Source organism: Buceros rhinoceros, unplaced genomic scaffold, assembly GCF_000710305.1.
Source record: "Buceros rhinoceros silvestris isolate BGI_N320 unplaced genomic scaffold, ASM71030v1 scaffold32887, whole genome shotgun sequence".
NCBI classification, from domain to species: Eukaryota; Metazoa; Chordata; class Aves; order Bucerotiformes; family Bucerotidae; genus Buceros; species Buceros rhinoceros.
Window position 1 is genome coordinate 75,356 of NW_010421191.1, and position 14,930 is coordinate 90,285.

General features: G+C 36.5%; 1 protein-coding gene across 1 annotated transcript in view; it reads left to right on the top strand.

Annotated features, from left to right (window-relative positions):
- LOC104496443 (histone deacetylase 9-like) overlaps positions 1-14,930 on the top strand; it is a 137,657-nt gene that overhangs the window by 71,950 nt on the left and 50,777 nt on the right. Inside the window, exon 9 of the mRNA XM_010139563.1 lies at positions 8,635-8,753. Coding sequence (XP_010137865.1) covers positions 8,635-8,753 — 119 coding nt within the window. The remainder of the gene's footprint in view (positions 1-8,634; positions 8,754-14,930) is intronic.

Below are 14,930 nucleotides of genomic sequence, written 5' to 3' on the forward strand. Positions count from 1 at the left end.
CTAATTCCACCTTTCCTGTGGAGTGTAAGTAAAATAGGTGCTGTGTTCTTCTTTCTCTTTTACTGTTCTTAGATTGCTCAATAATTTTAAGTGCCAAGTACTCTAAAAATACACTGAAAGGCAGAATATGCTCAAAATAATATATTTTTTCATAGCTATTTGAAATTCCTCAGAGAGGATACTATGCTATCATTTATTTTGAAATCTCTATAAATGCAACATATTGTGGCAAGTTTTCACCTCTGTGTTTAACTATTTCTGATATTATAACACTTCCTTTGTCTTCTTAGGGGCAACCTTATTACTGTGTAATAATGTTTACTGGGAGCAGTGAAATGTTTTAGTAGTGTTATTAGTTTATTATGTTAACCTTTTTGGCCAACTGAATTTTATGATAAAATACAGTTGAAAGAAATCACTAAGTAGAAAAGCAAAACAGATAGTTATTTTGTTAGAGAAAACACTGTGGTATATTCAGGCTTGATAGAAACGTAGTGTGTTTTCTAAGCAGCCATGCAAATTTTAAAACAGAAAATTAAAAATACTCCTAAAAAAATTTTTCTGTAAGAAGAGCTTCTAAAGTTTTAGTCTTTTTTTCCTCCCATAAAATAAATTAACAAGAAAGAATGGACATGTTACACCATGAAAGCTAAATGCTCTCTCAAATAATACATGAGGGTAAAATTTGGCAGTGTGCATGCATGTGTTTGTACCATTTCCCATACATGTTAGAATGGCTTTGATAGCAAAGTAATTGACTTTAAATGGTGGGATTCCATATTTATCGCATTTTACTTTCTCAGTGTTGGTGATACTATTTTAAGTCACGCTGTGATTTATTCAAAGCCCCATCTTTGCAAATTAAACCTCTATTTCCTCCTTCTCATGTGTCATCTTCTGTTGTACAGCTCTTGGAAACCACGTCAGTCCCTTAACTACCAGCTAGAACTTAGTGAATAAGTTTTATTTATACTGCACAAGATTACGTGGTACAAGGCGGCGTTATTTGAGATCTGTGTTTTACAAATAAGACTCTAAAAAGACAGAGGAACATTTAATAGAAAATGCGTATTTTTCTACTCATTCTCTTGTCAGAGTAAAAGTGTTCTGTAAGGACTATTTGCATGTGCTATTGCATGTGCTATCTTGGCCTGTATTTCCATAGAAAGGTTTAATTTGCATACTTGATTGCTGGAAGTCTTTGATCCTCCCAAGGCAACCTTGTCTTTCAATGTATAATCATTTGAGAGATACTTAGTCCCATAGCCTTTGAGCAAGCTCACTTACTATAATTTTAGCCAAACCCTTCACTTAATATCACTGAACTTTGAGCTTGTTCTGAACATGGTTGTGAATGTGCGTTGTACACATGTATATGCATTTTCCCATGTTTCTAGAAGTTGGATAATTATGTTTGACTATGGTATTAAATTTTAAGCAATTTCTGAAAAACCACAAAATAGTATTTTTCTCATACTTCCTGTTTGGTAACTTTTTCCTATTTTGGTTCTTTTTGTAATAGTTCAGAGATTCTGACTGAAGTATATTGTAGATCAAATGTAAAGAAGTCCTTATAATTACATTGAAACCACCTTTCTAAATAATAATAAAAACGGAAGGATCAGCAGATAATTATAGTCAATATTTCTTTTTTTGAGTACTCAAGATATTGCAATTACAGCCATAATACAATTCAGGAAACTTGAATGCAGGATGCCAAACTAATTATTAAGTTAAAAGGGAACCCACAAATAACAACTTTAGGCTCCCCCTTAAAAAAAAAAACAAAAAACCAACCACAAAGCTGTTCATGCTTCTAAAAGTTTTGATTCAGTGGCACTTAGATACTCTAGAGTGTCCTAAGAATTAATTATATATATTATTAACTTGGGTGCATCTATGGAAGACCTTGACTCTTTAAACACTTTGTCGTGTGCTTGAATTTAATACCATGTGTAAAATCCAGTGAAATGACCATGATTTACAGTAGTGAGGATTTTGTGTTGCTGTGGTGCATTTTGCCCCTTGAAGAATAAAAAATATACATATTTTGCATCTCAAGAAAACAAATAAGGTAACTATAAAATAAAAGTAAGGACAAGAATATTGACTGTGCTTATAAAAAGTAGAGAAGAAATAAAATTATTTAAAAGATATAAAAAGAAAAATGATAAGGATAAAAGAAAATATATAAAAATAAAGTCTACAAAAGATAAAACTTGTATAAAAGATACAACTTAGAAACTAACACAGATAAAATCTGCAGAATTTAAGTGTACCTTGGAGGGTAAGTCCTGGACAAAGCTGATGGTCAGATGAGAGTCAACGAGGAGTTTTGGGGGAAAGTTCTCAGGTTTAGACTTGGTGAAGTTGGGCTTTCAATAGAACTGACATAAAGAATCGTCATGAAGGTAAACCAAAATTTTTGTAAGAGACACTAATATAAACTCAAATAATATAGAGAAATAAATGTTATCCAATACTTGTACAGAAATGCTATGTAGCTTTCTGTGAGGATAGACATTCCTTCATGTTGTTTTATATTAAAACTCATGTGCAAACAATACATAAAAACAATAGATACCATAAATTGCACATACCTATTAGGGATATCTTTTAAATACTTGTTGATCTATTCATATCAGGGTGTGTTCAACAACATACTTAAACTTGTGTCATTTTAATGTAGGACAACATAGTGGTTGTTTGGAACAATACTCTATTTTCAGGATATGACACTGAGAAACTGTAGACATACTTTCAAAGAACAATCTGAGTCTCCATTTGATGACAAAATCCCATTCTACTAGCACTAATTCATTGTAGATATACATTTGTGGCAAAAATACAAGCCTGGGATAACTGAATAAACAACAGTGGTTTTACAGTGTTTTCTGCCAGTTGAAGGAGTGGACTTAGAGTCTTCTGCATTATCTTTCAAGGTTTTTCCAGAGACAGCTAAGTAACTTATTCAAGTCTTCTACCAGCTTTTAGTTTTAGCTGATTCATCTGTGAAGTGGGTACAAGAAATGCTTTCTTTAGAGGACTGTGCAATCAGAAATTGCTATACTGATTTATACCAGCTGGAGATATGAGCCTTTCCATTTATTAATGTTCTGAAAATACTTTGAGATTACTGGATGAAAGCACTAGAGGATTTTAAGGAAAGGGCAAACCATTTATGTTGTTAAACCATTCCAATCTGCAGTTTTAGTACAGTGTGGATTTTTTTTCTTGGTTACATAAATTGCTGTGCTGGGCTAATATTCCTGCTCGCTTCCTTTTTAAATTACCAACACAGCAAAAGAATTGTAGCGATTTGCATCAGCTTATCTTTCTTTGGAGATTTCAAGCTCTGTGTGATGGTACTTGCAGAGTAATTTCTGGGCTGGGTTCTCCTCTGCAATCTCTTCTGGGATAACAAATGTCAGGGAGCATCCTAACTATGTGCTTTAAATGTACAAAAATAGAATGGAAGAATAAAAGGAACAGAGTCCCTTGGTAGAATCTGTTTAATGTCTTGCATCTGATGTTCAGATTGGTGGGGTGGGGAGGATCACATGGCTGATGTTTTCTCTAGGACTACACCCAACTGGAAGCCATCCCTTGGCTTCTCTGTAGACAGTGGCATACCCAAATGGAACATATTAATTCTTTGGGTAAATCTCTTTAGTGGGACAAAAAGGAATCTTTTCAGCTTCCCAGACACATGCTCTGTTCCCAGTACCATCAGACTTAAAGGAGGATCTGCACTACACTGGGCTGGAGGACACAGTTTCATTTTAACTGCACGGTTTAGCAAGGATAGATAACTTCTGTGATCCAGCTGCTCAAGTTTTCAGGCTTTGACATGTTTATTAATGAAAATGTGAGAGAAAAGAAAGAAACAGTCAGCCAGGCAAGATGCCCCTGTAACTCTGCTGTCACCATTCCGTAAATATGTTATACCAAATATTTATGTTTCTATATGATTCAGGATCACAAAAAATAAATATCTTTTTAATGTGTTTTATTTTCTTTGGAGAAGGGAGCAGGGGAGAGTGTGAGTCATAGTGGAAGAATAAAATTCACTTCTGACAAAAACTAATCATTTTGTTGGAGAAGGATCCTAGCATTAAGTTCTGTTTGCAGCCCAACTGTCTTCAAGTAGTAATCTGACGGCCTGCCAGTCCCCAGACTGTACCTGTCTGGTGTCCTATGTCCAGAAGACAAATCGTATTTCTTGCTCCTGCTGCATGTTCCCACCTAGGTCTGAGTGCAGGCTGTCTATGCACACTTGCAAAGGGTTTCTGTTGAGCAGTTTTTCATTTTGACAATTGGCACCATAAGAGATCCTGCCAGCTGCAGCCTGACTTCTGAGCATAGAGTTGGTCTGAGGAATTTGGGAAGGTTAACACAAATATCTGTTACTGTATGACCAATGCTAGTTACATGCTTTTAAAACAATATTTTCTGTTATGATCTGATTCAGAAGATTCTGTTCTTAGGCAACTGAGAAGCAAAGAGCTATGGTTATGGAGCTCCTGAGGAAGCAGCTGATGGATGATTTCCTTGCACCTTGCTGTGCCCTCCAGAGTGTAGATGAGATGGAAAAGGAGCAAGATACAGGCTCTGATGATTTCCTACTTCCAAGAGACAGTGAAGGGTCAGGAGTTGTCCCTGCCTGTCCAATTGTCCTCACTCTCCTGAGGTAGGAGAAGCCTGTTTATGAGGGAGAAGTGAGCTTCATGTTGCTTCTGGGTAAAAAAAATAAAACAAAAATAAAACCAAAGAACAACAACAACAACAAAAAAAAAAACCCAAAAGGATGGAATCTTGTGCATTGTGTAGGCTTTCTTTAAAGTTGCCAACCTCAAAACATTTTTCTAAAGACAGTTATTCAGGGATAATGAAGGTGTTTAAGCCTGAGAGGTAACAAATGCCAAAAGGCTTTATTTGAGTCCTGGTAAAATTTAGTCTACATTTTAAAATGTGTCTATAAGATTCCTTATAGTACTTCATAAGATATGGAAGTATCTGTTGCTTTTGTGAAGGAACCATCTGTTTTATGCCTCAAAAGAGTTATTGCCAAGGCAAGACAAAAGCTCGAGAGGTCCATCCTATTCAAAGTTCAAACCAAAATGCTATGATGTTTTCCAGACATTAAGCTGCTCTTTCCTGAGCAAAGATCTCGTAGTAGTTATTCAAAAGAAGATCAACCTTAAATGCATGTTTGTTAATGTAGAGGAAGACTGGATTAGAGATTTAGGAAGTAGAGACCTACTTGGTCCTTTCTGCAGTTGAGACATTTGTGGCCATCATCTTTCTGAAAGACCAAATAGTCATCTTGGCTGCTGTACGGGGACCATGGACACCCTTAGATCTTTTAGATTAGAGTCAGTCTTGCTATGGTATTAAACAGGTTGCAGTTTACATAATGTCTTTTTTAAAGAAACATCCTTAGAATTTCTGTTCAGTATTAAATCAGGAACAGTGCAAGAAAGATGAGTTCTGACACTCCAAATCCCTCAATTTGATACAGAATGAAAGAGAAAAGAACAATGACACATGCCTTGTGGGCACACAGGTTAGCTCTTCTGGTACATAGTATGCAGAGTAGCAGCAGCCAAGTTCTGCCATAAATTGTGAGACAGTATTACAGAAAAAGTACAGTGTAATTCTGGTGAAACGTAACAGACACTGGGTACATTTTTAAAAGGAAAAAACTTTAAGAAAAACCCTTTTAGGTCTCGTGAATTTAGGTAGTACTGAAGGCAGTAACAGAACAGTGAATTCTACATGCTATCTCTGGTTATTTATCCTTACAGCCTTCTCCTGCCTTCAGCTGAGATTCTTATATAATTGCTGTAGAAATTTATGAATGTGCTACTATTTCCTGCTCAGTACTATTAAAGATGGTGTTAATAGCTATTCCTTGTGCTTTGTGTTGAAAGATATAGCTTTCAGTATCTAATAATTTTATTTATGTTACCCACTGTGGTCGGCAGTTTTCATTTCAGACATATTTATTTGACAAAAATTTTAAAGAAACTGTAGCTAAACATTTTTTTCTGACCCTAAGAATGAGATTGAAAGTCAAATGCGTTGTTTTGCCCAAGATATAAAAAAAAAAAATTGCTAACATCTTTACACTTTTGAGTAAGGTCTTGAAATGTGTTAGAAGTTCAGTAGATTTTCCCAGTATTCCAAATTATAAGGCTCTAAAAAATGTCATTCTGTGTTAGCCTGGTTAGGTTTGTTGGTGGTCAGCAACTTGAGTTTCCAGAGCTTCAGTCTGCACAGAACACACGGCATCCTCCGATTCCTGAGCATTGCCTATGCTGTACTTCATAGTGCTACCACTTTATTTGACATGAAGAAATAAAAAACAGACCCTGACTTGAATTTAAGGAAATGTGAATGGGGAGGAGGAGGGCAAAAGCTCAAGTGGCTGCAGATAGGGAGGTTTCTCCATATGATCCCTCCTTTCAGTGTGTAAGATATGTAGTGCTATGACATGTAGGGGACAGATAAAGATTGCCTAACAGCCACAATCCTCATCACTAATCAGGCTCTGCGCCATGTGTGTTGCAGACGTGGGGAAGTTTGGGAATAATGTGTTGCTTCAGACAATGAACTTATAATTAGCGCATCAGAAGGTATGTACATAAGAAAGATAATATGTGATTGCATAGGAGATCTTTACTTCTGATATTGTTCCCTAACTCTGTGGAGATTAGCCTGCAAAAATGTTCAGACACTGTAGTGTCTTATGTAACTATTCATATGTGTACATGGTGTGTTATATAGTTATATATGTGGAACTATAGGAAAAAGACCTAGAAGAGAAGCAGTTTGACCTCGTGCCTCATGGGCATGTTAGCTTGAACCTGTAGCAAGGCTGATGGATATTTGTTTTACCTATTATAAAAAACGTAAAGAGGTGCAGACTACTCAAATTTCTTGAAACATTTTATTTAAAATATTTATAAAAAAATGTTTTGCAGTGTCTGAACTACAGCTTTCCTGCTGCAACTACTTCACATCCTATCCACAGCAGAAATGTAGACAAGTTACTTCTTTCCTCTTGCAACAACCACTTACGTATTCATGGAGTTTTTTCTTGTTTGCTCTCGTGTTCTGTGAATCAAATAATTATAATTCTATCATTTTATCCACTTAGGTCACATTTTTCAGAATTATTTTCTTTGCTTTTGGTCTTTCAAGTTGATCTAGGTCCTTCTTGAAGTGCAGCGCTCGGTATTGGAATCCATACTTCAGCAGACGCCTACTAATGTCATGTGAATAAAAGAATATTTCACAAGTTATACTACTTTGCCCGCAGACGTTCATGGTGCAATTTCAGTGAAATCATCAGAAAAATGAATTTGCCTCTATCTTTTATTTCTAATGTAAAATGATATTCCTGTATGCCCTGACAAAGGCTTTTTACATAGTCTGAATTCTCTTTTTCTCTGACTGACAAGTAAAAGGAACATTTAACTGAGGAAATCAGAGCAAAATAAATTTATAACACACAAGTCAAAAACTAAACTAAAGGAAAACCTAGAGTTGGTAAAATATTAAAATGCTTTTTTTTTTCCCACTGAAATGTTTATCTTTCAAAAAACCACAATTGCTTTGGCCTAATTTGATTAAACAAAAAACATATAAATATATTGAACTAAGACAAATAGTATTAAACATGCACAAAATTGATCTTCAGATTCTGACCAATGTAGGCCAATTGGGATTTCCTTGAGATAACGTATTTGAAAGAACATTCATTTGTGTATTTGCCTTTTAATGTTAGTGGTGTTCCCCTGAATTAGTGCAGTCATTACAGGCTCACCATCTGTCACACTACTGGAAGTCAGCCTCACACCTTCCCTTTGGAAAGTCAGCCTGAAAGATGGCATCTTCTCCCTCAACACATCTTTAATCCTCTGAGTTTGGAGAAGAGCAAAAACAAAGCACTGAAATATCCCCATGGAAATTTGTCAAGGAATGGGTTAAAAAAGTGGAGGTTTTGTGACTGTGATGGGCTGAATTATCTTCCTGACACCAGCAGGGGTTGCTGTCACTAGTTTGTGGTTGTCACATTCCTGTTACGCTTGACCTTGGAAAGGCTTAACAACTTAGTCTGGATTTCATTAAGGGAATTTCGTGTTTTTCCTTTGCTAGAGTCACCCCCCACCTCGACAAACATTTAAAAAAGTTAAGAAGAAAAAAAAAAGTTTGGAAAGCAAACATTTTCCCAAAAGAAATTTATAGTTCAAATTTACACCAAGTTCTCACTAACTGGAGCAGTCCAGGCTTTGAGTGCTCTCTGTAAACCATTAGTCACTTCCCTGGAAGAGGCAGTTTTTTATAGGCAGCAGGACAAAACAGACACAGATGTGTGTGTAGTATTAGTGGCTTTCACGTGTACCTGCATTATTTTATTTTCTCAATCATAGAAAAGAAAAAAGAGTGACTATAGAAAGAAATTAATTGAAGTCTTGGACTTTGTTTGGTTTTGGACAGCTACTATGAAGATTGTTTTAATTAAAAGAAAGTATCTTGTGTTGAGGATTTTTGAGATGGTGGCAATTTATATCAAGAAGAAAGAAGCTCTTTTAATTTTTAACAGTTTGGGTTTTTTTCACTCTCCAGGACTGTGATTATGCCAGCTGCCCATGAGTTTGATCCAGAGATTGTCCTGGTGTCAGCAGGATTCGATGCCGTGGAAGGCCATGACCCTCCGCTCGGCGGGTACAAAGTTACAGCTAAATGTAGGTATCATTATAACGTGCATGTTTCTGAGTTGGCATTTTTTCTAGTTAGGAACTGAAGTCCATCTTTTGTCCCTATTTCTGTTTCATGAGATGACACCCGCATCACTGAGGGCAAGGACTATCTATCAGTTAATACCCAAAGATGCGCATGGAGCTGTAGGTCTTGCCCAGCTCATGGACTGGGTGGAAATGAACATGTTAGCATCTCTGGCTCTCTCCTTTCTGTTCCTCTAGGCATTTTTGTCTTGGTTATTTAAAGTATTACTTTTCTGGCATTCAAATAACATTTTAGAGGTCTCATGCTTTTCAACAGGCCCCATTTCCCAAATGCTGGAATAAGTTATATCTCTTCAAATATATATATATTTGAGATATTAGAGTTTGGAGGATTAAGTCCAATCTCATATTGCTCTTCTGTTACTGTAATCTTTTCAGCTCAGTGGCATTAATCCTGAATTACATCAGTGTTCATGAAGGCCAAAGTTTCCTAAAAGACTACTTTGTAGGGTCTCAATGTTTGGATGCCCACTTCAGTCCTCCAAAATGTGTACTCATGGCAAAGATTTAATACTTTCTGAAAGACAGCTCTGTCCGAGGTGTCTTGTATGTAGAACTCCAAAGTCACTAGCTCTTACAGAAATTGTGGCCAAACTGATTCTGAGCCTGGGAAGTTAAGCAAGTCTGGATAATGTAGTAATGCTCCGCACAGTAATGTGCACTGTAGCATCACTATATATAAATCACTTTCCATGAGACAATAGCAAATGGTTTCCTAATGCAATGCCATGAATAATTTTCTTCAGTATATGTACTTTTCTTCAGTATATCTTGAGAAATTCTGTAATAACACTTAAACAGTTGTTAAAGATGCTGCTAATGACAAACCCCTTGGCAAAAGCCTGAAGAAGTCAGTGAGACCTAATGGCATTTAACACACTGCATAAACGGACCCCAACTCATAGGATTTTGTCATTCTGACCTCTGCCCTTTGTAATAAGTCAATAGAATGAAGCTGGTATTTACCTCAGGAGAAGAAAGGAAGAGACGCGTAATTTTTATTTTCATTTTAACTGAATGTTGTGCAGTTTCCCCTGAATACCAAGAACAAAATGATAGATGGAGAGGTAGAGTAACTGTCTGTAGTGGAAAGTAAGAGTGCAGAAAGCAGGGTAAGGGCCTACCCAAAGACACTCACACAGGTGCTAATGCAGGAGTAGATTGGAAAGGGAAAATTCCTGTGGCTGCAGATAAGGTGTATTGAGTTCTATCACAGCTTTTCAGGTTAAAGCAGCAGTTGTGCTAGAGAGGAAAGAAAAAGAGCAGCCTGTATGTTTGAGTATGACTTACCTGTGCAATAGGATTTTCAGAAAAATATTGTGCAAGGCAAAGGCCTTTGTAAGAGGTTTACTATTTTTTTCCATAAGTAAAGCTCCTTGTCGGAGACACTATTCTATGAGCTTATATGGTAGGGAGATGAGCTTCCAACCAGTGCAAAACAGGTACTTTGTTTAGAATTATTTTATAATTTTAGCAGCTGAGAATGCATGTTACACATCCCTAAGGCATGCATGATACCCCAATAAGGTGCTTTTGTGTAATATTCAGGCATAGCAGCTTCAACAACTTAACTAAAAATTGCATGCGTATTTTCCACCCAGGTTAGACTGAAATTTCACCCTAACAGCAAAGAAAAACTCTTTGATATTGGAATCGGTGTTAATTTTTATTCATGAATTAATTATTACCTCATAACTTTTTTTAGAAACTGAAATCATAGTACATATTTTAATATAAGAGGTTGCACATCTACAATTTGCACGTGTCTGTAAGCAAAAAAAAAAGGTGACTTACAGTAGGTGACTCTTGTTTAAATTAAGGGAGAAGCCACGATAGACCCAGATAACGATCATGCACCTGAGGGATGAATAAAGCCTTTTGTACAGAGCCAGAGGAATTTATTATTTCCCCAAAACAAAATTCTCCACATACCTCCATACCATTTTAGAACATAGCATACTATATGTGGCATGTAGAAAAACGAGCTGTCCAAAGAGAAACTTTCATATTAAAGGCTAAAAATATATATTCGTGCAAATTTTTAATATAACTGACTTGTAATATTTAGAAATCATGCCCCAAACAAGTAAATGCAAAGTAAGGTTTAACCTGTAAACTCTCTCTCTTTATGAATCTTTAGCACTTTGTGTACACTCGATATATTGACTTTTCTGATTTCTATGACTTAATACAAACTTTACACATGTAAATTAGGAAGAGATTGACATCAAAGGAGAGATGATGGGTCCTTAGGCAACTGTCCTTGATGTTAAAGAGAGTTAGGGAGATATTAGATTCTCGATAAGGAATTCTTTATGTCTTTCCTTCAGAGTACAGTCAAAGAGAAAAAAAATTATCTGTATTAGCCAATCAGCATTCCCAAATCATAAAGTAAAAACCATAGAATGAAGATAACAGATTGGACTAATTACAGTCATGGAGTAACGATATAGCAGGCAATTTCACACACACAAAAATGGCCTATTAAATTTACACAGTTTGCTTCAACCTAGTATTTTAGGTTTTTACTGTATTGATATACAGCCTGATTTACTGAAGAGTGGTCATTTCTGAGTAGTAAACAAACACATCAGCAACCGCACAGTTGTATATATTTTTGCAGTTGATTTTAAACACCTGGGTCTGATGTTCATGTCAAGATTTCTCACAGTGAGGTGAGCCTCAGCTCCTTTAGAAGGGTGCAGGATTGAAGAAGGTGAACTGAAGTTAGTGATGGTGGCAGAGCTAGGAGATATCTCACTTGTCTTATTTATCTCTAGTCCCATTAAATAACAAAACCACCAATGGTCTTTTTCTATTGAAAAGAAGTGATCATGTTTAAAAAGAATTCTCTCTTTTTCCAAATATACCTTTTTTTTTTCAGATAAACATATTATCTCCACTTACAAACTCTGTCTTTCCTGTGTCCTTATGCTATTATATCTGCACCAAGTTTAACATCAAAAAGCGAGAAGAAAGGTAGGCACAAGGCGCATTAAACCTTTCTGGTGGTTCTCCTGGCCTAAGGTCTTGCAACAGTTACAGGTGCCAACTCCTGCTGAGGATCTTCTCTAACTTCTGGTAGGGTCTGGCTCAGATTGTCAGGGATATTGAAGCAACTTATCTCAGATTTTACTTTCTATAGCCCCCCTCTGATGACTCAAGCTTGACTTCACCGAAATAGCAGAATATGCTCTGTATCGTTAAGTCGATCTTTAGTATTTGCATTCCTCTGTCCTTGTTGCTTCGTTAAATCTGTTCCCCAAGCTGTGTGTTGAAGGTGAGATGCAGCAGCAGGAGTTGTCTCATGCACAACTCTCTTACACAGATGTTATTGGGATGCCTTTGTTTACATCAAGGACTATAAAAACGTGCTTTAATTTTACTGTAAACTATAACCAGGTAAGAGGAAAACATGCCTTAGTTCCTGACTAGCTTAATGTTTCCTTTTTATTACTAGAAATGTATTGTTTTTTCAATAAAGTAACAGATAAAATATCAGCACAATATACTACATATTATAAAAAAAATAGTTGCATCAAATCCACCTTTTGTACTGGAGTAGGAACAATTGTAATGGCAATAAAGTAAAATAAAAATAATGGGGGAAGAAATAAAGGGGATAATGGAGTTTTATATTTAGAACAGTAAAGAAATGTCTAAAAAGTATTAATCTACTCTTCAATTTTATCCCAGTGATGCTTAGGTGGAACTATACTGAAGATAGAGATGCTGTATTCTGTGCTTTATTTTATGGTTAATTTTTACAGTCTCTGCTAAAATGCATTGTATTATCTCACCATTTGAATTCTGTACTGTGAAGAGGTCTGAAAAAGAGCTGCCAGGTTTAATCATAAATTTGCAAGTTGTTAGATCTTGTAAGAGCACTGTTTTTAAGTTCAGCTTTGCTGACTGAAGCTTTCCCCGTAACATTACCCTGAGGTGACGTACTTTCTCTTTGTTTTATAGAGCAGCTCTTAGAATAAAGCTTGCATTAAAGCCACTGAGATCACTTTACTATTCAAGTAAATATTGTACATAATTGCTCACTAAATGGTGACCGTTCCATAAAAAGAGTAAAATAAATAGAGAAGTGTCAAGCAAGAATAAGGATTTTTTTTCAGGGTACTTACATTCCTGAAGCACCGCTTTTGTTAAGGGCTAAGATGATTAACTGGAGTTTCCCTGTTGTTCTACTCTCATATTCCAAAGATCCTGTGTGACACCAGAGTGCAAAATAAGATCAACAATTAGCAGTAGGAAAAAACAGCACTGCAGGTATTTAAAGAGTAAATTATATTTTGACAGTTTGGATACCTGTCTATTATTATGTCTATTTGTGATACAAATAGGGGTGATCCAGCGTCTAAAATATAACTGACTAAGTTGATTTGCAACCTTTGAAGTTTTTATCTGAGAAAATTGCAATAACCCTTAACTTATCAAAAGCTGCATTATGCTGTGATAAACTCTGTTCAAGTGGGACCAATGAGAAAAGAGCTAAAGCTATGAACAGTTTCTCTCCTCACAACCCCTCAGCAGGTAGGGCTTAGAGGACTTCACTGCAACAGTGCACAATCTGTCTGATTAATCACAGAGGAAACAATTAATGCTTCAAACAGCTTATTTCCAAGGGATATGTCAGCCTAAGTAGTAGAAATTAATGTATAAAAAGTGCTGCTGACTTACATTTAGCCTTCATTGAGGAATCTCTTCTCATGGCTGGATACAAGAGCACTCAGATTGAACTGGGGTGCCTGTCCTGTTGGCTTCTGCTTTGTCCCTCACATTTCAGTTCCAACTTCCCACACAGAATAATGTTTTTTGATTATAAGGTCTTTGAATGAAGCATACAATGCTATAAAAAGATAAAAATACCTGCATCTCGGGCAAGAAAATTCAGAAGTGCACAGTTTTAGTAATGAAAAAACTGATCACTGAAACAAATGATCTGACATGCTATATTTGCATATTCCTATCACTGGAAGGATCTAATTGAGACATAATCAACATCCTTACATATATGTATGCCACAGCACACTCAGATATTGGAGGCTTCATGCAAAAATCAGTTAATGAAATTTCTCTTCAATGACCAGTGTTTTCTTGAGCTTTCACAACTGTCCTGCTGTATCTTTGAATTCTTTTCAGCTTCCCACTACATGTCATGTGTATTATGTGTGTTAGAAACAGAATAAAGGAAAATGCTACAACTGCATATCACTGAATTCAAATGTAGACCTGGTCCGGGTCTAAACCTGGTACTTCAGATATGTTTCAGAGAAAAGGTTTCCTATATGCCAGCCTTACTATTTTTAAAATATTCTATGTGACTGTTCTGCGTATTTAAAGTACTGCAAATTATGTATACACTTGTTGTTGTGTTTGGGTTTTTTTTTCCTGGAAGAACTTAAGTTTCTGAAGGAGGCCCCAAATAATATTGTAACTATCTACTGGACAGTGCCTTGGGCTGGCTGTGAGTTGTTTAGGGCAGAGCAATTGTAATGTCTTTGGGGAGGGGTTACTCTTTCTTGCGTTTGTCTGAAAGACTTCCCTGACACTTGACTACAATAGGTAAATGTTAAAGGAAGGCAGGCAAAAAGAATCCATGCAAATTGACAGCTGACTGAACAGAATAACACTTTTTGCTTGGAAGCTGTTCAAACACAAGAGTCTCAAAAGAGTATTGCAGGCTTTTATAATGCTGTGTCTAATTTCTTGTCTTCACAAGCAAGAAAGACTTTTTGCCTCAACTATCAGCACAAGAAGCTATGATCTTGGAAAGTCTGGCACAACCTGCTTCAGAGTACAGTTCCAGTAGATGGTGTGAGCTGCTCCAGTAGCTCCTTGCTGTAGAAAACAGTGTTTGCATACCCCTTCCCATTCTGAATTGACCATGACTTACCTTGCACCGGCTCTGGTTCTTGTCAGATCTCTCTGTAAATACAGGCAGCATTAATTCATCAACCCATCAGAAAACTTAATCAACCAAAGAAGTGGAGGGATTTCTCTTGGGCTATGAAGTTGAATTAGATTATGGAGGGACAAATGTGTGCCACATCCAGTGGGGAGTGGGGAGTGGGGGGGGGGGGAGGGGAAGAGGGGGGGAGGGGGGAG